General features: G+C 44.3%; 1 protein-coding gene across 1 annotated transcript; it reads right to left on the bottom strand.

Annotated features, from left to right (window-relative positions):
* Positions 1-382: 382 nt before the first annotated feature.
* LOC144737696 (uncharacterized) lies at positions 383-23,512 on the bottom strand. The gene is made up of 8 exons (XM_078620537.1): positions 23,376-23,512; positions 21,418-21,810; positions 18,620-19,012; positions 11,825-12,217; positions 7,935-8,327; positions 5,240-5,632; positions 2,399-2,550; positions 383-1,949 (listed from the first exon to the last, which is right to left on the bottom strand). Exons 1-8 carry the CDS (start codon positions 23,446-23,448, stop codon positions 1,926-1,928), a joined length of 2,214 nt encoding a protein of 737 aa, XP_078476663.1. The 5' UTR covers positions 23,449-23,512; the 3' UTR covers positions 383-1,925.
* Positions 23,513-24,273: the final 761 nt, after the last annotated feature.

Below are 24,273 nucleotides of genomic sequence, written 5' to 3'. Positions count from 1 at the left end.
ATCAGAGGACTGATTGTCAATTACATGAGCCATCAGCTGGCCATGAAGAATCGTGGCCCATCGAGTGATTAAGAGTCCGTCGGTTATAAGAGTGAGGTTATTTTCCTCGCCTTTTTCTCTTGTTCCGCTCATCGCCTAGGCGATCAATAGATTCGTCGAGGCAAACTCAAACTCTCGGAATCCTCATTACGCATCGACCCGTATATAGAGAGAGAATATCTTGTCAAACCGGTTTTCTTTGTCGGGGAATCTCGCCGAGGAATTAATCAAAGCAGAGCCGATACTCTCTCTCACAACACGCATCCACCCACCCTTGTCTCAAACATTTAGTTAAAAGGATTTTATACTTGCCGATGAATCTATTGACATATACTTTCGCCTCTGGGATATAATCAGTTGCTTTTATTGCCTTCATACAAATCGTCGCATGTCTGTTTTAAAACTCCGCCAGTCGCCGGTTGTGCTCGATACATGGGGGAACTACTGAGATGTCTGGTGGGAAAGTAGAAATTACGGTTGTTAGAAGAGTCTAGTCATTCAATTTCGTTAAATGCATAATCTCGCCAATGAATAAGTGCTTTTAGTCATTCAATTTCGTTAAATGCATAATCTCGCAAATGAATAAGTGTTAGTCATTCAATTTCGTTAATTGCATAATCTCGCCAATGAATAAGTTTTAGTCATCTATTTTCGTTAATTGCATAATCTTGCTCATGAATTGATTGACGCATGTTTGACCTGCATGCTAGGATGTCACATGTTTGTTTAGAATAAAATTGTTATCACAGAAGCATATCGAGTGTTCCTTCCAAGTCCATGCAAAACTGTCTTATTCCTAAGAACTGTAGCCTGTGATGAGATATGGAACTGGAGACCTAAAATAACATAACACACACTACGATAATCTATAAATGTTTAATCAATGATAATCGTGTTATCCTGATTGATACAACTCTGGATAAACGAAACTAAACTCAATTATCATAACTGCTCACATTAACATAATTGCAAGCATCCGCATAAATTACTACGATTATCTCCGTGATTATCATAATGTATGCATATAATTACACACATTATCATAATTTATGCATATTAATACATACATTAACATAATTAATGCGATTTGCGCATTTTTTGGAAAATTATTAATTTTTTATTATTTTTATCAAAATTTCATAACCCAACACATACAACATAAGTCAAGATTTAATTGAAAGTCGCACAGGAAAGAGAAAAATAAAGATAAAGGAATCGGATGAGATGGCGACTAAGTACAAAAAAACATATGCAATGGGGTAAGGGCATTGGTAAGAAAGGAGAAATGGCTAGAAAAGCAATGTAGCGACATTGAATACTATGCTGGAGAATACAAGACCAAGGAGGTGTACAAACTAGTCGAGCACAAAAAGGAAATTGCAACCAAGGCAAACGGCGATAAAAGTCAAGAATGGTAAGATCTTGATGGACAAATAAAAGACAAAAAAGAGATGGACTGAGTGTTGCAGCTATTTGTAAAGGGATACAGATCAAGAGAACAAAGAACTGCGAGATGAACTAGAAACGATGCCCCCAGCACTGAGAGATGATGAAAAGGATAACATTGTATGAAGTAGAAAAAGCAATACAACATTTGAAGAAAAAAAAGTCCAGGAGTGGATGCCAACAGTGGAAAAATTATTGAATATTGTAGACTGGAGGAAAATAATGAACAATATGGGAGGTGCCATTGTTTAAAAAAGTATAGGGGGTGGTGTGTGTGATGGCTGACGTGACAGTGCGCCTCGGGTCCCATGCCCTCGTAAAGAACACAACGGCGATGATGCAGTTGGCGCAAATCAGCTGTAAGGTGATGGTGGCTCGCGGGGCAAGGGCCAAGGCGTGGACGCATTCAGTAAGCAGCTGGGATGGTTCCTCGCCAGATGTCATGGTGCTGAATCGACAGGCGCCTATGGGAGATTGGCGAGAACAGTCAGAGGATGACCTTCATATGTCACTTGATTATACTTTCACCCTTGAACGTGCATGTCGCATGTTAAGTCCGTGAACTTTATTCAGAACTAAATCTTGTACGGCGCGCAAAAAACATATGCAACATGTTGCATAATTCGTGGTTGCTGGGTAAACAATCTGTATGCTATATTTGTGTGCGTTGCAGCGTGGAACGGCTCCACTCCCAAGTGTGGTCCTGCCATGATGTAAAAGCTGACCAAGTGGAAGAGATCGAATGCAGATGATTCTCATAGAGATGACACCATGCACTTATGGATATGTGAAGAGGTAGCACAAAGTTACTGGGAGGAAACAGGAGGTGCACCCACCCACAAAAGCACACTATTAGAAGATAAACTCACAACGTAACTTTTTTTTACCAGTTTTAGTGGATAAGTTCTCAAACCTCATCAAGTGTGTCTCGGGTTCCAAACCCTCGCACGAACACAATGGCGATTATGAAGTTGGCGCAGATGAACAGCAAGGTGATGGTGGTGAGCAAGGCAAGGGCCAAGGTGTGGACGCATTGGGATGGTTCCTCGCTGGGTAGACCGGCGTCTATGGGAGAATAAGAAAACAATCAGAGGATGACCTTATTTTGTTGAAGCAAGCGTAGGCTTTCGCCTTTCAAGCAGGAGTCATTCTATTTTCTTGTAGCAGGCACTGAAGATGGAAATCAAGTGGCAGCTGTTCGCATCTGATGCGTCTTTGCCAGATTTAAGGATGGCTTTAGTTTTCAAAGCTTTCGTGACTGTGTATCTGTCTATGTGTCTCCGTGTCTGTATTTTGTCTCTCTCTCAAATTTAGCGATCTTTGAAGAACGTGATCAACCAGGTAGGGTGTTGACTGTTATATTAGCCGACTCTCTGTGTTTTATTGCATTACATTTCTAAGTTTACTATGTTTGTTTTCTCATTCAATCGTACTTGATGACAATTGCTTGTGTTGCAATCGAAACGTCGTATTCTATTGTTATTTAATTTAATTTCTTTCTACGTGACTTTACCAGAAGAACCAAAGAGTGATGGTTTTAGTCTTAGCCACTTTCCACCCCCTTGGCACCACGCCTGCGGATTGGGCGTCCGTGAGGAAAGTGGCTAGCCATTTTTCTGCTCATGGTCCCAAGCTCTTGATGAATTGCAGAACAGGACCCTGCGGGGTGGGCTGGTAAGAACGAATAACCAAAGAATATAAACATAATGTATTATTACACTTGTTAAGCCAGGAAAGCCCCACTGAGTCAAAATGTTTTTGTAGGGTCCTGCCAAGTGTTTGCAGTAGGGGGCGATGTTGCTACACCTAATCGGACGATAAGAAGGGAGAGATTGAGGCCTAGTTATAGGCTTTAGGCCTAGCTGTAGGCTTTAGGGCGCTGTGAGTTAATTTTTAATTTAAATGTTTTAATGATTTATGTAAAAGCTTTAAATTTTAATGTTTCTATTTAAAAACATGAGGGAATGTAACATTGTTAAACATAACTCCCTTTCACACACGCGGGGGTACGATACGAAGGGAGAGTTTCAGGCCTAGTTCTAGGCTTTAGGCCTAGCTGTAGGCTTTAGGGCGCTGTGAGTTTTTTTTTATTTAATTTCAAAGTTTTAATTAAAAGCTATCTCAGGGAATTATTAGGGCGCTGTGAGTTTTTTATTTAATTTCAAAGTTTTAATTAAAAGCTATCTCAGGGAATTATAAGGGAATGTTACACGTGTTTAGCCGGGAAAGCCTCATTAATTTAAATGTTTTAATTAAAAGCTACCTGAGGGAATTATAAGGGAATGTTACACTTGTTTAGCCAAGATAGCGTCACTGAGTCTAATGGTTTTTGTAGGGTCATGCCAAGTGTTTGCAGTAGGGGGCGATGTTGCTACCAGGATAGCGTCACTGAGTCTAATGGTTTTTGTAGGGTCATGCCAAGTGTTTGCAGTAGGGGGCGATGTTGATACACGGACGGACGGACGGACACATTAATCTATTGGTGGTCTGGTCCACTTCGTTCCTACCAGTATAAATCCCCTTGTGGCCTTCCTGCATTCCATTGATGAATTGCAGATAAATCCCCCTGTGGCCTTCCTGCATTTCACCTGGACAATACCAGCGTCTGCCTCCTCCATTGAGAAAGGATCATGGAATGTGGACTTTGTTGGGCAGCAGTAGAGAGTGCGTGAGAGTTTTTTGTAAACATGATGTATTATATTCTTTAGGTCTTTCGGTAAAATCACGTCGATAGCTTCAAAGAAAATAACAAAAAAACTACTACGTTTCGATCGCTTAAAGTCAAGATGATGTATTATGTTTTCTTTGTCGATCAGCAACGTCTTTAGGGTGGAATTGGGGAGGTACCCGGCTTGTCTGCTCTTATTTTGATGTTAGTGCCTCGACTCTTTCACGCCACCTTTGTCGTCTTGCTAAGTCCTATGGCTTAAGCACACGTTTGTGGTCCCCTGTTTTTGATCAGCATTGACTTGTCGAAAGGTTGTTCACTTTATGGAGACCATCGGGGTTTGAAGGCTTTTCTAAAGCCTTTTGCGATGTGCTTGTCTTGTGCTGCTGTGCATGATGTCAGTTGTTCACCTCTTTAATAATTGACATTATAGCCCCACAGGGTGTGGTGGCGATTGAAGCTTCCAATATGAATGGTAGGGTGGTGCCGACGGTGCTAGTGCTGGACATGACCACTCCATGAAGGCGTGTAGACATTTTGACCACTGTTAAGTCATTGATTTTGAATGGCGATGTCGTGGGGTGAGTTGTTGCGCATGACGTGTACTGAGTGGTTCAAGTCGGTCGTGACAAAGGTCATATTTCGGATGGTGGCTTGTGGAAACGAGGGTACATTTTACCAGCACCGGGGCATGGATATGAATAGTCTATGAATGCAGCAACATCTCAAGACGCTACATAGCTGTGAAGGATATGCAATCCAACTCATCTGCATTCGCAAAGACGATCCACAAGGCTCTACCTCCAGTCAGTTCGAATGAGAGCACACACCATGCAACACGCAGAATTCATTTAACTTTTCTCACCTTCCACCGTTCACGAGTAGTACCACAGACACCATTCCTCAGCCCGTGTATTTCCCTGATAGGAGGCTCAGTACCAATACTCACTGTTATAAAAAAAATATGGTCAGACCATCGAGTAGCTTGGGGCTCTCAGAATGATGGACCTCGTACTCATCTGAATTTTAACAGAACAGGTCACATTTCAGTATTGTGACCAAAAAATTGTAAACCCCTGTCCTTACCTTGTATCACCAAATTGGTTCCTTCCAAGACCTCAAACGGAATTTTCCGCGACTCCATGTGTAATATGATTCGGCAGGAGTACGTATTCTGGTCGCTGTGCCTCACGCCATTGATCTGTAGAGACGCCTCGCCTTTGTCAGGATTCCCCATCAGGGTCAGGCGGTTCGTGAAGAGCTCGTGGACATGGGTCTGGTTGTCCGTCCTTTCGAAGATAGAATCCCTGAAAAATGTTCCAATTCTCCATATGACACTGATGCTGCTCGGCTTCTCGGATTCAGGGAAAGCGAATCTGCAGGGAAGAGTGGTGGAGCCTCCCTCTACAGCCTCCACAGCCCTCTCTACGCACACCTCGTAGCTGTTCGAGCTGCTGCAGATCTCCCCAATTCCAGCATCTGCGGGTGACAGGGAGGAAGGTGGAATTAACACATCCACGGGTTGTGTGGTAGAGAGCAGCGTTTTCACCAGCACAGGTGACTCAAGCCTCTGCACAGCCACACGTGACTGGACAGTCAGAATCAGAATATATATTTAGACTGGAAGAAGATATTCAGAGGAAGTGAAAAAAGATACATTCGGGGGGTCTTGGCAGGTGCATCGTAATGAGACATCATTACAACAAGGAGCGCCACAGTGGAGAGATGTTAACTACCTCGCCTGGTATACAGGAGGTCGTGGGTTCGATCCCGACCCTGACGCCTGCTTTATATTTGGAGTTTGCATGTCTCTCTGTCCCCGTGAACACGTGGGATTTTTCTCCAGGGCCTCCGGTTTTTTCTTCCACATTTAGAAAACACGCGTTTCGAGTACTGTATTTGCCGGCAATACATTTCCACGTCATGATACGCCACTTTGTTTAGCTGTCATTTGTGGCCCCAGGTCGCTACTGAAAAAGAGCTCTATAGCTCAGTGTGCCTTACCTAATAAAATAAAAGAAAACTTTATAGTTTGTATAGTATTATGTGAGATTACAGCATGAGAGTGGGTTCGTTTTGATCCCACTCATGAGAATGATGAGAAAGATTAGGTTTAGGGCACGGTGAGCTCTGAATGATCAAAGCAAGTACACGGGTGACACTTGCTTGCTAGACAACACAGACAACATCAACCGCCATTCGCCATTAAGTGGCGGTGATGTCACCACGGCGCTTGTGCCAGGCTATGTGCACTCTAAGGCCACGTAAAGTGTTGAAGGTGCGCTGGCAGGAGGTCATTGGACAGACCCAGGTGCCATAGACTGAGACGACTGGCAGATGCACCACCTGTGCCCCTACTGTGCTAACTTGCAGTGTTTTAGCCACCTGGCACTCCGCTCGTTGTTGTGAGCGTCGCTCCTCTGCCCTCCGTTGTTGCTGGAGGCCGACTTTCTGCAACTGCCTAGTAGCGTCCTTCACGAGCCTCCTCCACAGAGGCCAATCTTGACATCGGTGGTACCGGTCATTGACAAGTCTATTCAATTCCATAGCTCTTGCACCACATCAGTCAATTTCTTCTCTCGCCCATGCCGCGCTCTTTTAGCCCCCTTTACCCGACCAAACAAAAGCTGTTTGGGCATGCAGGCTACATGACCCAGCCAACACAGCTTTACTTGCCAGAGGAGCCCACCGAATGGATTGTTACACCCAGGATATATCGTAGACAGGACAGCCTGAATGTTTATATCTGGCGCAGATGTTCCATTAGGGGGTACATGCTTTGCAAGCATAGATAATAGAGGGCATGATCGTGGCCGAGAATACCTGAAGCTTTGTGTGGAGTGACATAAAAGGTCGCTTTATGCAGCATTACACAGTCAATGAAAAGAATGCTGCTCGACTGATTCGGAATGAGACTTATGCTGTCAAACTGGAGCTGGTCATAACCATGCTGCCCGGGAATGGAAACCTCTCTATGCTTTCCACAACTACCTCATCACTAATGGGGAGTTCAGGGGGTGGAGTGTTTGATGACACAAAATACGCAGGCAGGTGCTTAGTTGTGTTGGAGCTGATAGTAAGGCCCCACCTCTTCTTGGTTCTTTCGGTAAAGTCACGTAGAAGGGAAGTAATAAAATAATAAAAATAAAACATAATAAAATAATTCTCACAGTGAGAATTATTATATTATGTTTTATTATTTATTATTTTATTACTTCCCTTCTAATAATACAAATAAAACATAATAAAATAATTCTCACAGTGAGAATTATTATATCATGTTTTATTTTTATTATTTGATTACTTCCCTTCTACGTGACTTTACCGAAAGAACCAAGAAGATGTATCCCTGCAGTCACGAAAGCTTTAAATCGAAAGGCCCCACCTCTTTTAGTAACATGCTCCAGGGTAAACAGCAGAGCCTTCAACTCCTGCTGATTGCATTGTGCACACAAATTATCATGCAACCTTCAATGGACCACTGCTAATACCACGCAATCAATTCTTAAGCCTGGGCACTGACAGCTGTTTTCTCACGAGTCCAGCAAACTCGATCCGTGGGTCAGCACCAAGACCCAATGCTGCTATCCAGCTCAGAAACACGGCTCAGACTTTCCGGCTCCTTTGAAGACTCATCTGAAAACAATGGGTTTTCAATATTTCAGTATCGTAGAAATGTGTTAATCCTGGTTCTTACATTGTACCACAAAATCGGTTCCTTCCATGATCTCAAAAGGAATGATCAAATCATCTATTTATAGGTGTTCATGCCAGTTCTTACCTTGTATGATTAGATTGGTCCCTTTCGTGATTTCAAACGGCATTTCCTGTGACTCGGTGTATAACATTATTCGACAGTAGTACATGTTCTGGTCGCTGCGCCTGACTTCCCTAATCTGTATCGAAGCCTCGCCTTTGTCAGGATTCCCCATCAGAGTCAGGCGGTTCGTGAAGAGCTCGTGGACAAAGGTTCGGTTGTCTGTATTCTCGAAGATGGAATGCCCGAGAAAGTTTCCAATTCTCCATATGACACTGATGCTGCTCGGCTTCTTAGATTCCGGGAACGCGAATCTGCAGATAAGATTGGCTGAGCCTCCCTCCATAGCCACCACAGCCTTCGTTACGCACAGCTGATATCCTTGAGAGTTGCTGCAGACCTCCCCAACTGCAGCATCTGTGGGTGGCAGGAGGGTGGGATTGGCACAGTTGTGGGTTGTGCGCTAGTTAATAGAGCCAACACCGTCTACTGCTCCACCAGCACGGGTGACTTAAGCCTCTGCGCAGTCACACACCACAATATACATTTTGCTAAGGCAGAGGCAGTGGAAATATAGATTTATATTTTGGATTGGTGCAAGCGTTTTCTCATGACAAGTTTGCAGCATGCGAGCTAAATGGTTTGTAGTTGCACAAAAGCCTGACGCCCATACACAGACACTTGTGGCACTTCATGGACACATCAACAGGCACTGTTGCTGTGTCGCAGACACATTGGCATGCACACACACATAGAGTGACAGACACGTGTAGTTCTTTCTACGTGACTTTACCGAAAGAACCAAAGAGTTATTTTGATTTCTTTCAATTTTGATAGATTCTTTAATTAGTCATGGCCAGTAGTAGCTGGTTTTGCACAGGTGGCTTAGCTGGAAGCGCTGTCGAGCAATTACGAGAGGAATATGGGAATGGCCTGCTGGAATGCGCTAAATGATGCCCATACAGCCTCTGACTGCCAACTGTCATCATCAATTGCTGGGCTGTTGTGGCATCCTCAGTGAAGATTAGTCGGCTGCCTAAAAAATGTGCATGATGGGACGTAGACCTGTATATGAACATACGGTGAGACGTCAGAATGATTTGATATTAAGCATGGGTGTTCATTAAAGACGTATTATCACCTACGTTGTTTGATGGTATGATTGCCTATGTATTTACGAACACCGTGGATGCAGTTAGCACAGTAGTGAACCCATAATAGAGGAAAAATTAAAGTGACGTACATAAAGTATGCAGAAAATGCAGGTTTGTTGGCTAGGATCTTGACAGGAGCCGTGCAGATGTTGGCCATCTTAGGTACCGAGGGTGGACACTGGGGCCTGAAGTTAACTTAACCCGACGTTAATGGCGGTAGTTATAAATGGGGCTCCTGTGCTAGGATCGTAAGTCACTGTAGGAAAAGCGAAAGTTGATGTAATAAAAAACGTTGTGTACTTCGGCAGTAATGTCCAGATGCGAGGGGCGGTGGTCGGGCTTTTTAAGACCCACTTTGGAAGAAAGATCAGTATGAATGAAGAGAATTGGGTGTTTGGGGCAGCAGCATCAACAACAAACAGCAGCAGCAACAACAACAGCAGAAGCAATAGCAATAACAGCAACAACAGCAGCAATGACAGCAACAGCAGCAACAACAACAGCAGAAGCAATAGCAATAACAGCAACAACAGCAGCAACAACAGCAGCAACAACAAAAGCAATAACAGCAGCGCAACAACAGCAGCAGCAACAGCAACAACAGTAGCAACAGCAGCAACGACAGCAGCAACGACAGCAACAGCAGCAGCAACAACAGCAGCAACAACAGCTGAAACAACAGAAGCAAAAGCTACAACAGCAACAATATAAAGAATAGAAACAACAACAGCAGCAGCAACAACAGCAGCAACAGAAGCAACGACAGCGACAAAAATAGCAGCAACGGCAGCAACAACAGCAGCAACAACAGCTGAAACAACAATAGAAACAACAACACGGCTGCAGATCTGGTCAGTTCTTCTTCACGGAGGAGTGGCTTCATTGCCATACTGCTGCTGATGTCAGGTATCGAGCAAGCCAAACCCTGGACCAGGGCTCCTCAACTTTGATTGCTCAACGCACGATCTGATCAACGATTGTGGATTCGACTGCACCGAACGGATACGCCATGGTCCATCACCACCGTCGTGGGAAGCCTGGCCGTAGCAGCGTGCATGGTGGCAGGATCGCACTGATTTACCGCGAAGACATCTGCTTGAAAGTCATGAGCGACTCATCAACAATCAACGTCAGTCGATTCATTTGCAGCTCGCTTAGAAACTAACATTACTGTTGTTCTTGATGTACTCATGCCCATCCGAGCAAGCACACAGAGAATGTGGAAAGCGGCGCAGTAACTGTCTGTCACCGGAGGCGATCACTGCGAAGTAGAAGCAGAGGAGTCTGGAGCATCTTTGGAATAAAACTTGTTTCGAGACTGCCTGACTCGCTTACCGTGCCACCCCTAGATCGACAAACCAACTTATTATTGATTCTCGCAGATAGTTATGTGCTCTGGGCGTTAGTGAGTTGGCTTGCGACTCCCGTGCTCCGTGGCGCGTCGTGAAGGGTCTGCTGCACTCCAACCACCTATCAATGAGTCAACTCTGTCTGTGCACAGTACTTGCTATGTTCTTCGCCATTAAAATAGTGACGATCAGGACGGCTGTTTCTTACTTGAAAGTATCGCGTTTTCCCGGTCTGACATCTGGGTTTGATCAACCAGGAACCAATGCAAAACTCGAGACCTTCGCACCAACGTCGATGGCAGAGGTGACAATGTTTATCGCACGGCTTCCAAATAAGACATCGCTGCTCAACACCACCAGCAGATCGTGGGTTCAATCCCTACCCTAACGCCTTTATATTTGGGTTGGCATGTCTATCTCCCTGTGGTCGAGTGGATTTTTCTTTGGGTCCTCCAGTTTTTCTCTCATTTATAATCAACATAAAGCATTCAGAGTATTTGGCTCTAATAAATATCCACAGGATAAGCCACTTTGTTGAGCTATCGTTTGTGATAGCCAGGTCGCTCAGAAAAAAGACCGATATAGATCTCGACCATGGCGCCAGTATATTTGTAGTTTGCATGTCTCTATCCCCGTGGTCGCGTGGATTTTTTATCCGGGCCCTCCGAGTTTCCCTCCACATTTAGAAACATGCATTGATATTATTGAGAATATTTTGCTGCTATAAATTTCCAAATGATAAGGACATTTGTTGATCTATCATTTGTGGCCAGGTCGCTTCTGAAAGATAAGTTAATACCTCAGTGGGCTTTGCCTGGTAAGATGAGGATAGTTTCGTTTCATTTGTATGTGGTTGGGTAATTTGTTTACCTTTCTTGTATTCTTCACTCCTATCGTGATTTGGTATTTAGTGAGTTGTCAAGTTCTGACCCCGTTCCCCTACTGGACATGTGTAAAAGAGCTTTATAGCTAATCGGATTCCTCCTGCAGTATAAACATTCTGATTTGATCTGAGTTCGTTGGCTGAGCATGTTAGGGAAAAAAGGGTTGATTCTTTGGTGCAAGTTCCAGTTAAGTGTATGGCGGCGCCATTTTAAGTGGCCAGAGGGGGGCAAAGGGTCGATTCAACTTGCAAATCATTGGAGTCGCCATGCTTTGGAATCTCGCTACATTGAGCTCCAGTGCCTATGCTGCGATGTGGGTGTTGAAGTCTAAGCAGTGCCCTCACAAATTTACCCTAGTATCCCCTTGCAGATAGGCACGGGATTCTCACTGGATTCAGTTGAGGTGTCAACTTAGTTGCATGACATAGATTGTTCAGAGGACTAAAGTAATGGGCCAAATATTGATATGATTTTGAAAAAACACGTGATTACATTTCTGTTGTAATATTTGTTATGCTCGTTCTCACCTTGTATCACCAGACGGGTCCCTGTAAAGGTCTGGTATTTAATATCCCCTGACTTCATGTGTAATATTATTCGGCAGTAGTACGTATCCTGGTCGCTGTGCCTTACACCACTGATCTGTAGAGAAGCCTCGTGTTTGTCAGGATTTCCCATCAAGGTCAGGCGGTCTGCGAAAAGCTTATGGACAAAGGTCTGGTTGTCTGAGTTGTCGAAGATGGAATACCCGAGATAGTTTCCAATTCTCCATATGACGCTGACTTTGCTGGGCTTCTCAGATTTCAGGAAGGCGAATCTGCACGGAAGAGAGGCGGAGCTGCCCACCATGGCCTCCACGGTCTTTTCGATGCACATCTCATATCCGTGATTATTGATGCAGTCCTCCCCAGCTCCAGCATCTGCATGGGAGAGGGGTACAATCGGCACAGACGTAGTGATTCAATCACAACCGAAAATACTCACACGACGTTTTGGACACAGCGTGCACACGAACAGTCCGGGAAGTAAAACAAGCCCTCTGATTGGTTACTTAACTGGCCTAAAAGGAGATTGTTTAGAGTCATGAAATTGAACGGATTTGGAGGAGAAATACAAATAGAAAGAGCGGGAAACGGAAAATGATTGACAGGAAGTACGGTTGGAAATCCATTAGGGAAAGTGGAAGGTGATTGGCTGGAAGGAAAGCAGAAGGTCAAGGAACTTTCGGCAAAGGGGCTGGAGGCGTTTATTAAGCAGAATTGAGAGAGTTCGGGACGCTTGGAGAAAAGGGAATCTTTGAAGAGCTGTGTGTATCATGCTGGAAGAAATAAAGACTCCTCTTATTAAAGACTTACTATGTCAGGTGTTACTACACAGCAAGGCCGTAGCCATGGAGTCAACATTGGGGGGGACCACATTTTCCAGGGGGTCTGGGGGTCCCACCCCAAAAAAAAAATCTAAATTTGAAAACTCATTTCCTGCCATTTCCTGCCTAAAATAAAATTAAAAAAATCCACTAACACATAAGATGCACTTTGTATTTATTTCTTACAATAATGTCTAATAGTGTATTGTATTACATTGCTCTGTTTTTTCTGTTTTACCTTTTCTTGTATGTAATGGCAGAGATTATGGATTAATAAAGTACAACCAACAGGACCCTGCGGGGTGGGCTGGTAGGAATAATACTTAGTACCGGTACAGGGATATCGACCGGGTATAGAGGAGTTAAAGAAAAAATTACTGTATTCTAGTGTAACGTTAATTAAAAGTGTTTGTTTTGACAAGAAACGCTGTGAGATTTAAAGACTCGTAGTCTTTCATTTCCAAACGATCACATCTGAGATTTATTGACCTTAGATGGGGAAACTCGAATGCATTTACTAGTATAAAGGTGAAATAAAATAGAGGGAATAAACGGCACCTTGGTGCATTTTATGTCGTCTACATAGAGTTGAATAAACGGGCGTTTGGCATATTCATATAACAGTACTACATTGAGCAGTGTTTGTTTGGCACTTCGAGTTTTTATTCGCGCGCACGACATGGATACCGAAAACAACCACGACTTTGAAGACCCCAATGGTTGTCTGGACGCCCACGTTGAAAAGATGCTTGCTGAAACAGAGACCGCATTTGCTGCTGGAACCCTTTACAAACTCGCAGTGAAAAGCGTCGTTTCCATGGACCCAGAACCAACCGCAGTTGGTGCTGCTATAACGGTAGCATCGCCACCAAACATGCAGCCAGCAGCTAAATAATCAAAGATTGCAGCACAAGTAGAAATACTTGCGTGTGAATACGATGTAGTGAACACGACAGAGATGTGGTGAACACGGCAGAGATGTGGTGAACACGGCAGAGATGTAGTGAACACGGCAGAGATGTAGTGAACACGACAGAGATGTAGAGATAATAGTGAACACGACAGAGATATAGTGAACACGACAGAGATGTAGAGATGATAGTGAACACGGCAGAGATGTAGTGAACACGGCAGAGATGTAGTGAACACGGCAGAGATGTAGTGAACACGGCAGAGATGTAGTGAACACGGCAGAGATGTGGTGAACACGGCAGAGATGTGGTGAACACGACAGAGATGTAGAGATGATAGTGAACACGACAGAGATATAGTGAACACAACAGAGATGTAGAGATGATAGTGAACACGACAGAGATGTAGTGAACACGACAGAGATGTAGAGATTATAGTGAACACGACAGAGATGTAGAGATGATAGTGAACACGGCAGAGATGTAGTGAACACAGCAGATGTAGTGAACACGACAGATGTAGTGAACACGGTAGAACTATAAGCGAGTGAATAGCAGCAGCGACGAGGCCTCTCGCTGCCTCTGCTCTGCCGCTGCCGGGCTGCAGATTCATCCGAGTCAGGTACCACTGCCAATATGCACAACAATAAACGTGCTGCGTTTCATCTCTGTGTTAATAAGCCTGCTGCACTAGGCCTCACGAAGCCTGCCGCACTAGGCCTCGTGCCGTGCTTTTCGTGCACAAATAAGGCGATTAAATGTATCTCGTCTCTGTGTTAATAAATGTTTCTTGTCTCTGTGTTATAAAAACGTGCTGCGTTTCAGTAAAATAATTGTTTTTAAATAAACGTGCTGCGTTTCATCTCTGTGTTAATAAGCCTGCCGCACTAGGCCTCACGAAGCCTGCCGCACTAGGCCTCGTGCCGTGCTTTTCGTGCACAAATAAGGCGATTAAATTTATCTCGTCTCTGTGTTAATAATTGTTTCTTGTCTCTGTGTTAAAAAAACGTGCTGCGTTTCAGTAAAATAATTGTTTTTAAATAAACGTGCTGCGTTTCATCTCTGTGTTAATAAGCCTGCCGCACTAGGCCTCACGAAGCCTGCCGCACTAGGCCTCGTGCCGTGCTTTTCGTGCACAAATAAGGCGATTAAATGTATCTCGTCTCTGTGTTAATAAATGTTTCTTGTCTCTGTGTTATAAAAACGTGCTGCGTTTCAGTAAAATAATTGTTTTTAAATAAACGTGCTGCGTTTCATCTCTGTGTTAATAAGCCTGCCGCACTAGGCCTCACGAAGCCTGCCGCACTAGGCCTCGTGCCGTGCTTTTCGTGCACAAATAAGGCGATTAAATGTATCTCGTCTGTGTTAATAAATGTTTCTTGTCTCTGTGTTAAAAAAACGTGCTGCGTTTCAGTAAAGTAATTTTTTTTAAATAAACGTGCTGCGTTTCATCTCTGTGTTAATAAGCCTGCCGCACTAGGCCTCACGAAGCCTGCCACACTAGGCCTCGTGCCGTGCTTTTCGTGCACAAATAAGGCGATTAAATGTATCTCGTCTCTGTGTTAATAAATGTTTCTTGTCTCTGTGTTAAAAAAGCGTGCTGCGTGTCAGTAAAATAATTGTTTTTAAATAAACGTGCTGCGTTTCATCTCTGTGTTAATAAGCCTGCCGCACTAGGCCTCACGAAGCCTGCCGCACTAGGCCTCGTGCCGTGCTTTTCGTGCACAAATAAGGCGATTAAATGTATCTCGTCTCTGTGTTAATAAATGTCTCTTGTCTCTGTGTTATAAAAACGTGCTGCGTTTCAGTAAAATAATTGTTTTTAAATAAACGTGCTGCGTTTCATCTCTGTGTTAATAAGCCTGCCGCACTAGGCCTCACGAAGCCTGCCGCACTAGGCCTCACGAAGCCTGCCGCACTAGGCCTCGTGCCGTGCTTTTCGTGCACAAATAAGGCGATTAAATGTATCTCGTCTCTGTGTTAATAAATGTTTCTTGTCTCTGTGTTAAAAAAACGTGCTGCGTTTCAGTAAAGTAATTGTTTTTAAATAAACGTGCTGCGTTTCATCTCTGTGTTAATAAGCCTGCCGCACTAGGCCTCACGAAGCCTGCCGCACTAGGCCTCGTGCCGTGCTTTTCGTGCACAAATAAGGCGATTAAATGTATCTCGTCTCTGTGTTAATACATGTTTCTTGTCTCTGTGTTAAAAAAACGTGCTGCGTTTCAGTAAAGTAATTGTTTTTAAATAAACGTGCTGCGTTTCAGTAAAGTAATTTTGAAGCGAAGTTTAAAGTTTTGCCGTGATGCGCCGGAAGCGACGGCCATCTTGTTTAATTCACATATCGCAGGGGGAGCGGGCGGCCATCTTGTCAGACAGGGTCATTCCAAGTGTTTGCAGTAGGGGGCGATGTTGATACACGGACGGACGGACGGACAAACGCGGACGGACGGACGGACGGACAAACGCGGACGGACGGACGGACGGACAAACGCGGACGGACGGACGGACAAACGCGGACGGACGGACGGACGGACAAACGCGGACGGACGGACGGACAAACGCGGACGGACGGACGGACAAACGCGGACGGACGGACGGACACATTAATCTATTGGTGGTCTGGTCCACTTCGTTCCTACCAGTATAAACACAATCATATCAACAGAAATCCATTTTATAGCAATATATTGGGGGGGGGGACATTTTGAGCATATTTGAACATTGGGGGGGATGTGTCCCCCCCAGTATCTCCATATATATGAAAAGCAAAGTTGTGAATATGTGTCTGTTCAAAATGTTTAGCGTACTTCCCGTCATGCAACAAATATATATTATAATTACGGTCTTGCTACACAGCTATGATTTGCAGTTATGATAACAGCATGAGCCCTCGCTATCCACAGTACCATCAATATGGGTGACAACAACGACAACAACAGACAGAGCGAGTTAAATAAAAGCGTGTAAGAAGACAAAGATTTCCTATAGTGTGAACAGATTGTTGGAGACAAGTTATGTTAATGAACACCTTTGAAATTCGGAAATGGCACTCGAGGGGTTGAGTGTGTGAGAGAGGTGTAGATCTCCCCGTTGTATCCGAACACGTCCACCACCCACGTGGCTCGGCTGCACGAACACGCCTCTTGAACCATAATAGAGGTGCTTGGGTTTGATCACGGAAATATAAATGTGCCATTAAACCTGCCACCACCCGACAAAGCCAATGAGTAAGGTTTGTCACGTAAACAAAACTTGCCAATTAGTTACTCGCTCAGCACACCGGTGTGTTGGAGAGTAAACCCACTACAACATTACAATTGTCGGGTGGTGGCGGGTTTAATGACACATTTATATTTACGCGATCTAACCCGTAAAAAACCTCGAATAGATAACATTGATCGCGAAAGGCTACGTGTTAAACGCCTCTATAATAGCACCAACAATCCTAAGGTAACCCCCCCCCTGGGGGCCCCGTGACCGGAGGTAGAGACCCCAGACCCCCAAGGGGTGGTAGGGTCTGGGGGGATGGGGGCCAACGGCTGATTCCAGACCCTTCCAGACCCTTCTGGAAGGTTCTGGAGAGGGTGTGGTTAGGGGCGGGGTAAGCCCCGACCTGGGGATAAAAGCCGGCCCTCTCAACGGGACCGGCAGTGTTCGCCAACTCAAGACCTGAAGACGTCGGAAGACCTGAAGACTAGGCCAGCACCCTGGGACCCTCAACCGAGGCTCTTGTCAGAGCCGGGTTGTAGCAGACCAGTGGTGAGACCCGTACCCTGGCTAGGTCGGGTCAGTGTAGCCTCCCTTAGCGCCCGTAGCGGAGGACCCGTGGGTAGCGTAGCTCGGGGTTTGTAGGACACGCTAGAAGAGAGGCTGTACCTCCCTTAGGATATCGGGTTGAAGGCGCCATACCCCTTCGTGTTACTGAAACTGTTGTTATTGTAATAAACGCGTTGCCTCCAGAAGACGTCTCCGCGAAGTTATACACACAACACAAGTGTAAACTATGTTTTAATGATGTACTTATGCGATTTGTATTCATATGGTGTATTCATATTTATGTATTTATATTTAGTGACTTGCTTAACCTTTCTATACTTTGCACTCGTGTTTTTTGTTATATTGTTGGTGTAACGTTCTGACCCTCCCCGACTCGCATCTGTGATTGCACAGGATCTTCCCAGTGAAGACCTTCACGGCATGTAAGCAGAGCACATGACTACATCTCGTCAAGGAGCATAAACCATCATCACGTGAACTCCGGTAATCCTCACAGCAGTGGCTTTTGGCTCGCCATCGAACAAAGACGATCACTGCCATCGCGTGCTTTCAGATGCGCTTCTACGGCTGTCTGGAACGTTCTTCCTTCCAATATTAGGGAGCCACTAGAGCTGTGCGGTTTAAAATAATCTAGATTTAAAAATAATTTCTTTAAAACTGCTTGTTGTTGTGTTTAGGTGTCCTTCCCCCGCAGCTCCGATTCGACAGTTGGCTATGTACGATGTGAAAGAAGTTCAGTATACATACGTAATTCACGGCATTATACACTACTCTACTGTACAATACACTACACTGTACACTCCTATATACAACACCACTATACTAAATTGAAAACTAATTTCTTTAGAGGTGCTTTTTACATTTCGTTTGTTGTCCTTTCTCGCACCTCCGTTAAGCCAGGTTGGCTACGTATCGTGCGAAAGTAGTTCAATATACATACGTATATGTGAAACGCACACCATAGCCTCAATGTCAACCACCACTCCTGGCATCTGCATACCATCCAAATGCCAGTGTCAGCATCTACAATACAACTCATGCTATTAGGGCTGACAGCGCAGCTACTGATTGACACAGGGGTCAAAACTACGTGTTACCAAGTGAATCCTGGACATGTTGAACACGTTGACAAAGAATATCTGAACAGTGAGTGGGATATTATAGGAATTCTGGACGTACTCAGACTAATGGCACTTGTACTCAAATACATTTGAAAGTAGTCAAATATGAATGGCTGTATTTGTAATTTCGTTAATGTCCTTTCTTACCTTGTATCATCAGATGGGTCCCTTTTGTGATTTCAAATGGGGCATCGTGTGACTCCGTGTGGAATATTATTCGGCAGTAGTAGGTGTTCTGGTCGCTGCGTCTCACGTCCGTGATCTGTAGCGAGGCCTTGTGTTTGTGAAGATCTCCCACCAGGCGTAGGCGGTTCCTAAAGAGCTCATGGACAATGGTTTGGTTGTTCGTGTTATCGAAGATGGAAACCCCAATGAAGTTTCCAATTCTCCACATAACACTGATGTTGCTCGGCTTTTCAGACTTCAGGAATGCGAATCTGCAGGGAAGAGTGACGGAACCTCCCTCCACGGCCTCCACAGTCCTCGACACGCACACCTCGTAGCCTTGAGAGTTGGTGCAGGCCTCTTCAGCTACATTTTCTGTGGGTGATATGGACAGGAGTGTGGAATTGATGCAGCCGTGGTTTGTCTCGTAGAGAACAGTGTGAGACAACACCGTCTACAGCTCCACCAAGTTCACATCGCTCTCTCTCGGGACCTTTCATCGCTTGTCCCTTCAGCGTTATGTTCTTACCCTAGCCCCTCCCCTATGATCCTACCGGTTCGCCCCCCTATTTTTCCATGCCCATTGACATCTTGGGCTAAATGGCCCCTAGGCTTCTCAGGTCACATCTATTCCCTGTATGTACGTTGAACTTATTTTGCACCTTATGTAGCCCACCGTGCTCATCAGAGGTGCACTGGAAGAACAACAATCTAAACACAAAAAACAGTTTTAAGGAAATAGTTTATCATTCTAGATGTCGGTAGGAAGAGCTGCAGAAGCGCAGTATTCCTCGTGCCTACCTTTGCTGACTCTTACTCTCATGTCCTCAGGTGCCATTGCCCTTCCCCTGTTGTACTCACCTGACCCTGTTGTCCTGACCCTGTTGTCCTGACCCTGTTGTCCTGACCCTGTTGTCCTGACCCTGTTGTCCTAACCTGGCTAAATCCCCTTTGTCCTTGGATGCCCTGGCTCTCACGTGGCTGTCCCCAATGTAACACTCTTCTTCCCGTATTGTCTTCAATGGCCGCTGAGTGTGCGCATGAAAGTTTAGATTGTGATATCTGAGGGGATCAGCCAATGTTGGCCAGCTGCAAACATGCACCTCTCTTTCTGTACGCACAATGCAATTTTACTGATTTCACAGACATTGACTATCAGTGCAAGACGGCCAATACATATCCTATATAACATCTGTGTCGTCACTGGACGGCCACGACATCAAAACAAACAGCTTATTGGGCCCTTCCTGTTGAAATAAAAAAAATCTAAATTTAGTTGAAAACCCACGATTTAGTGCCATTCCCTCGCTCGCCCATTTCTCTTGGCCAATTGCTAGCAGGGGTAACCAAGCAACGGGGGAACAGGGGTGGAGGGTGACGGGGACAGGGTCGGGGAGAAGAAATAAGGCCCCACTGTAGACCCGCCCCTCCACACATTTCCCTGCTGCAGGCGGCCGGCGGAGAACCATAGAAGAGGTTGGTCATTGCCGGAATCCGACTAATAGCACGTGGTGGAACCCTCGTGAACAGAGGTCACATCAAAACTTACGAGAATATCATTAGGATTAAGCTTAATATATTTAATTATATTTACGAGATGTTTAGAGTTTTTAATGAACGAAGAGGTCCCACCAATGTAGGGCTGTATTTGTTTCGTTACGTATTGTGATAATTTGTACGTAGCAGAGCCTATTGTACTAACTATGGGTCTTAATGGAACTTCAGGTTTGTGAATTTTTAGTAGCCCATAAAGTCTTGGTGGTTTTGATGCCCTTGGTTTGATCAAGTGCTGTATTGCTCTTCCTTGGGAATTGATGACTAAGCAATGATTGCTGTTGTTTTACGTTCCAAGGTGCTGGTTGGGTCTCGTTTAATTTTAAGGTAGTTACCTTCATCGAGTAATTTTTTTATTGTATTATCATACAGTAGTCCTCACGGGGCACCACAACAGTTGTTCGGCCCTTGTCAGCAGCAAGAATTTGGATATCTTTATTTGCTGTCAATTCTCTTAAGTATTTTGCTTCACTGAAGTTAATATTTGTTTTTGGCACTTTGCTGTTCTCAATAATGTTGTCAACCTCGTTCCTAGTCATCTCAGCTTGATTACGAGGGAGATGTCTAACTGCTGATTCCACTTCAGCAATGATCTCATCGACAGGGATTGTACGTGGGACAACAGCAAAGTTAAGACCTTTAGACAGGACTGAAACCATATCGCTGGATAATTCAACGTTAGTCATGTTGATAACCGTTTTGTTTATGAAATGTTTATTTGTAGTTGACGGTTGTTTGTTAGTTAATCTAGCAAATTTGTTAATTTGGGTAGTGTTAGTTTTGTTAAATATATTATCAGCTGATTGCTGTGTAATTGTGTCGATTATATTCCAGTGATCTGTCGAGACACTGTTACTCATTTTTACGTGTAAAGACATTAGTGATTTAGAAGTGTGACTTAATTCACTTCTACGTCGTACTCAGATTGTAAGTGTTGTGGCTTGGCTATCCAACACACCGGTGTGCTGTACTCGTAATGAATTGGCCACGTTCTGTTTAAGTGACAACCCTTACTAGTTGGCTGTGTCGGTTGGTGGCGGGTTTTAACGACACATTTATATATTTACGCGATCTAACCCAAAAACCTCGATTATGGATATTGGTCGCGAAAGCCTACGTGTTAAAATGGGTTAAACTATACCGTTGTATAGAAGTCTCAGACAGATGGGTGTTGTACTCATCTTAAATATAAACTTTTATTATCATTTATTAATCCCCGCTCTTACCTCCTATCACCAGACTGGTTCCATCCTGGGTCTCAAACGGGATTGTCCGTGACTCCGTGTGTAACATTATTCGGCAATAGTACTTGTCCTGGTCGCTGCGTCTCACGCTTCTGATCTGTAGAGAGGCATCGCGTTCGTCGGGATTTCCCACCAGGGTGAGGCGGTCTGTGAAGAGCTCTTGGACAAAGGTCTCATCGTCAGTGTTATCAAAGATCGAAGCCCCGAGGAAGTTTCCAATTCTCCATATGACACTAATTCTACTGGGTTTCTCAGAACTCGGGAATCGGAACCTGCAGGGAAGAGTGGCAGAACATCCATCTGTCGCCTCCACAGTCTTCTCCACGCACATTTCATAGGCTCCAAATATGGTGCAGGTCTCCCCAGTTTCAGAATCTGCAGGCAGTCGCGGAAGGGGGGGATTGACACGGGTGTGGGTTTGGGCAGTAGAGAACAGCAAGAGGCGGCACCATTTGCAGCACCACCATCACGGTTGACTCAAGTTTCTGCGCCACAACAGTCGTTTAAATCATAAAAAGAGAGCAGTGAAATGAACGTATTGGGGGATGGGAACAGGCGCTTGCTGATCACCTGCAGTGTGAGAGGTCGGCTGTTTGCACCATTTGGGACAAATCCCTCGCCACGAGCAAATCTGTAACACGGTAACATATGCGGGCAGTTGTGTGTGAAGGCTGCAAATAAGTGTAAATTATATCTTTGGGACCTTTTTGCGAGTATAAAAAATTTGGAAAATGATTGGCCACGTACGGTGCGAATGAAGGTCAACATACATATTCTGTATCTCTTCATCCTAATTTTTGTCACGAATCATTGATCACGGGAGTTTCGTATTGCAATCACCACTGCAACATAGAGTTGATGTTTTGATGCTGCTGCCCACATCTACGTGAAATGCATACTCCTGCAAGTTCCTCAGTGTCACGGGCCACCTCTCCCACAGGCTACCTTGAACGTTTAAGGCATTGAAAGAATCCAGTGCACCAAATGAACCCTTTACCATGTATATATGGTTCAAAATTTCAACAGAAATACAGTACACAACTACTCCTAACGGACCGAATATGTTTTCTTTCATATAGGCGATCGCTTTTTCTTTGGCATCCTTTACCTGAGACAACATTCCTCCTAGTACATCTCCACTAGTATCCATTTTCAAAATAAATGGCTTCTAATATTAGCATGGTATCGGCAAGACTCGATAATTACAACTCACTATTCTAGTAAAGTAACGTAGAAGGGAAATAATAAAATAATAAAAATAAAACATAATACAATAATTCTCACGACGTTTCGGCCACAACGCAAGCAGCCGTCCTCAGGTGAAGAACAGGTCTGTCGGGAAGACAGCGTCTGAATGAGCAGTTAAGTTCATTTCAGTTCATGTATTAGGTATAGCCCTGTGAGCAATTCGGCCCTTGACTCGGGTGCAACCGCAACAAACAAAAAACATGAACAAGAAACATCTTAAAGTGACTACGCGCAACAGAAAAATCCAGGAAAAAAACAGCAAAATCTTCCAGAAAAAGCACCGTACATCAACGCTGTGTGCAAAAATCCCGATGGTATGCAAGTCAAACAATAACAACCATGAAACAATTTAGATTAAAGTTAATAGTCTAACTCTGTACAACAACAAATATGGAAAACAGAAGCTAGCAAAACAACGTAACAGTGATCATAGGAACTGTGATTCAAATTCAACAATAAACGATATACATAAAATCTACGATAAAACGTTGCAGCCATATACGGCAGCATGAGTCACTCCTTAACAGCAGGGGTATCAGTAGCAGTATCAAACATTTTTCAATGCACCTTTAAAGATCAGCACACTATAATCAAAACTCAAGATCATACTTTGCAGCGGTCAACCTTGCAACATTTGATTTGAGGCCATTCTGAACAGCAGTGGCAGGAGCGGCTCTACCCCGGCGTGTTACCTGCAGCGTGACCTGAGTGAAGCAGCAGCAGCAGAAGCGTGGCAGGGATCAAGGAACGACGCCCCCAGCCCATGCCTCTCTCTCTCCGAACGAGCCGCGGGGTCTGACAGAGCCCCGCGCAGGCTGCCTCGAGAGAATGAGGAGCGAAGGTTGAAGCGGTGAAGAAGTTTCCTCCCCTATATATGTTGGTAGCGACCTCACTCAGGAAACCAAGGTGGTTGAGTCACATGTTCCGCGTGGGCGAAACTCTCGGCTCAATGATAAATAAATAACACAGGCAGGTTGTCAGTTTAACATGTAGTCGGCTTTCGGGATCAATATTATAAAGGTTTTTGGGTTGATACTCATACTCTTATGTTTTTTCGGTAAAGTCACGTAGGTAAAAAATAAAATTAAAATTAATAAAAGTAATAATAGAAATAAAATAATAAATCACGACGTTTCGGAGGCAACACAAGTCTCCGTCATCAGGTGGGACCGTCACAGCTAGATTTACTGTATCAAGTGAGGTAAAAATTCCAAGATACAAGTCAAGGGGGGAGGAGGGGGGAAGGGGCTTATCTGAATGTGGTAGCCAATGAATGGAACGTATTGGGGGGGCGGGGCTAAAAGAGAACAACAGGTGCACATGCTAAAGGTGCACATGCTAGAAGAAAACGACAATGCACATGTTGTTCTTGGGTTGTCGTTAGTATGTTATCAAATAATTCAGAATGGGTTATGTTAATGTGATAATATGCAGTACATATTGCCGATTGGATTAATCATTATATGATGACCTGTATAGGCATGCAGTGAAACGGTGTATTACTTAATAATATTCACAGAGCCTGGAGCTATCAGAACGGTTAAAATAATTTGTATTTTTATCTATTTAAAAAATATTCTTTAATTAGTC

This window comes from Lampetra planeri, chromosome 72 (genome assembly GCF_965212315.1).
Source record: "Lampetra planeri chromosome 72, kcLamPlan1.2.h2, whole genome shotgun sequence".
Classification (NCBI taxonomy): domain Eukaryota; kingdom Metazoa; phylum Chordata; class Hyperoartia; order Petromyzontiformes; family Petromyzontidae; genus Lampetra; species Lampetra planeri.
Note: the sequence above shows the minus strand (reverse complement) of the source record. Positions and strands in the feature narration are given on the sequence as shown.

Bases quoted from the DNA above. Each gene is read 5' to 3' on its own strand.
- LOC144737696 (XM_078620537.1), bottom strand. From the start codon at position 23,448: ATGGGCTGGGGGCGTCGTTCCTTGATCCCTGCCACGCTTCTGCTGCTG. The intron at 21,811-23,375 runs GTAACACGCCGG...GACTGCCTGCAG, and splicing joins TCACTCAGGTCACGCTGCAG to ATTCTGAAACTGGGGAGACC. The intron at 8,328-11,824 runs GTGAGAACGAGC...TGCCACCCACAG, and splicing joins GACCCGTCTGGTGATACAAG to ATGCTGCAGTTGGGGAGGTC.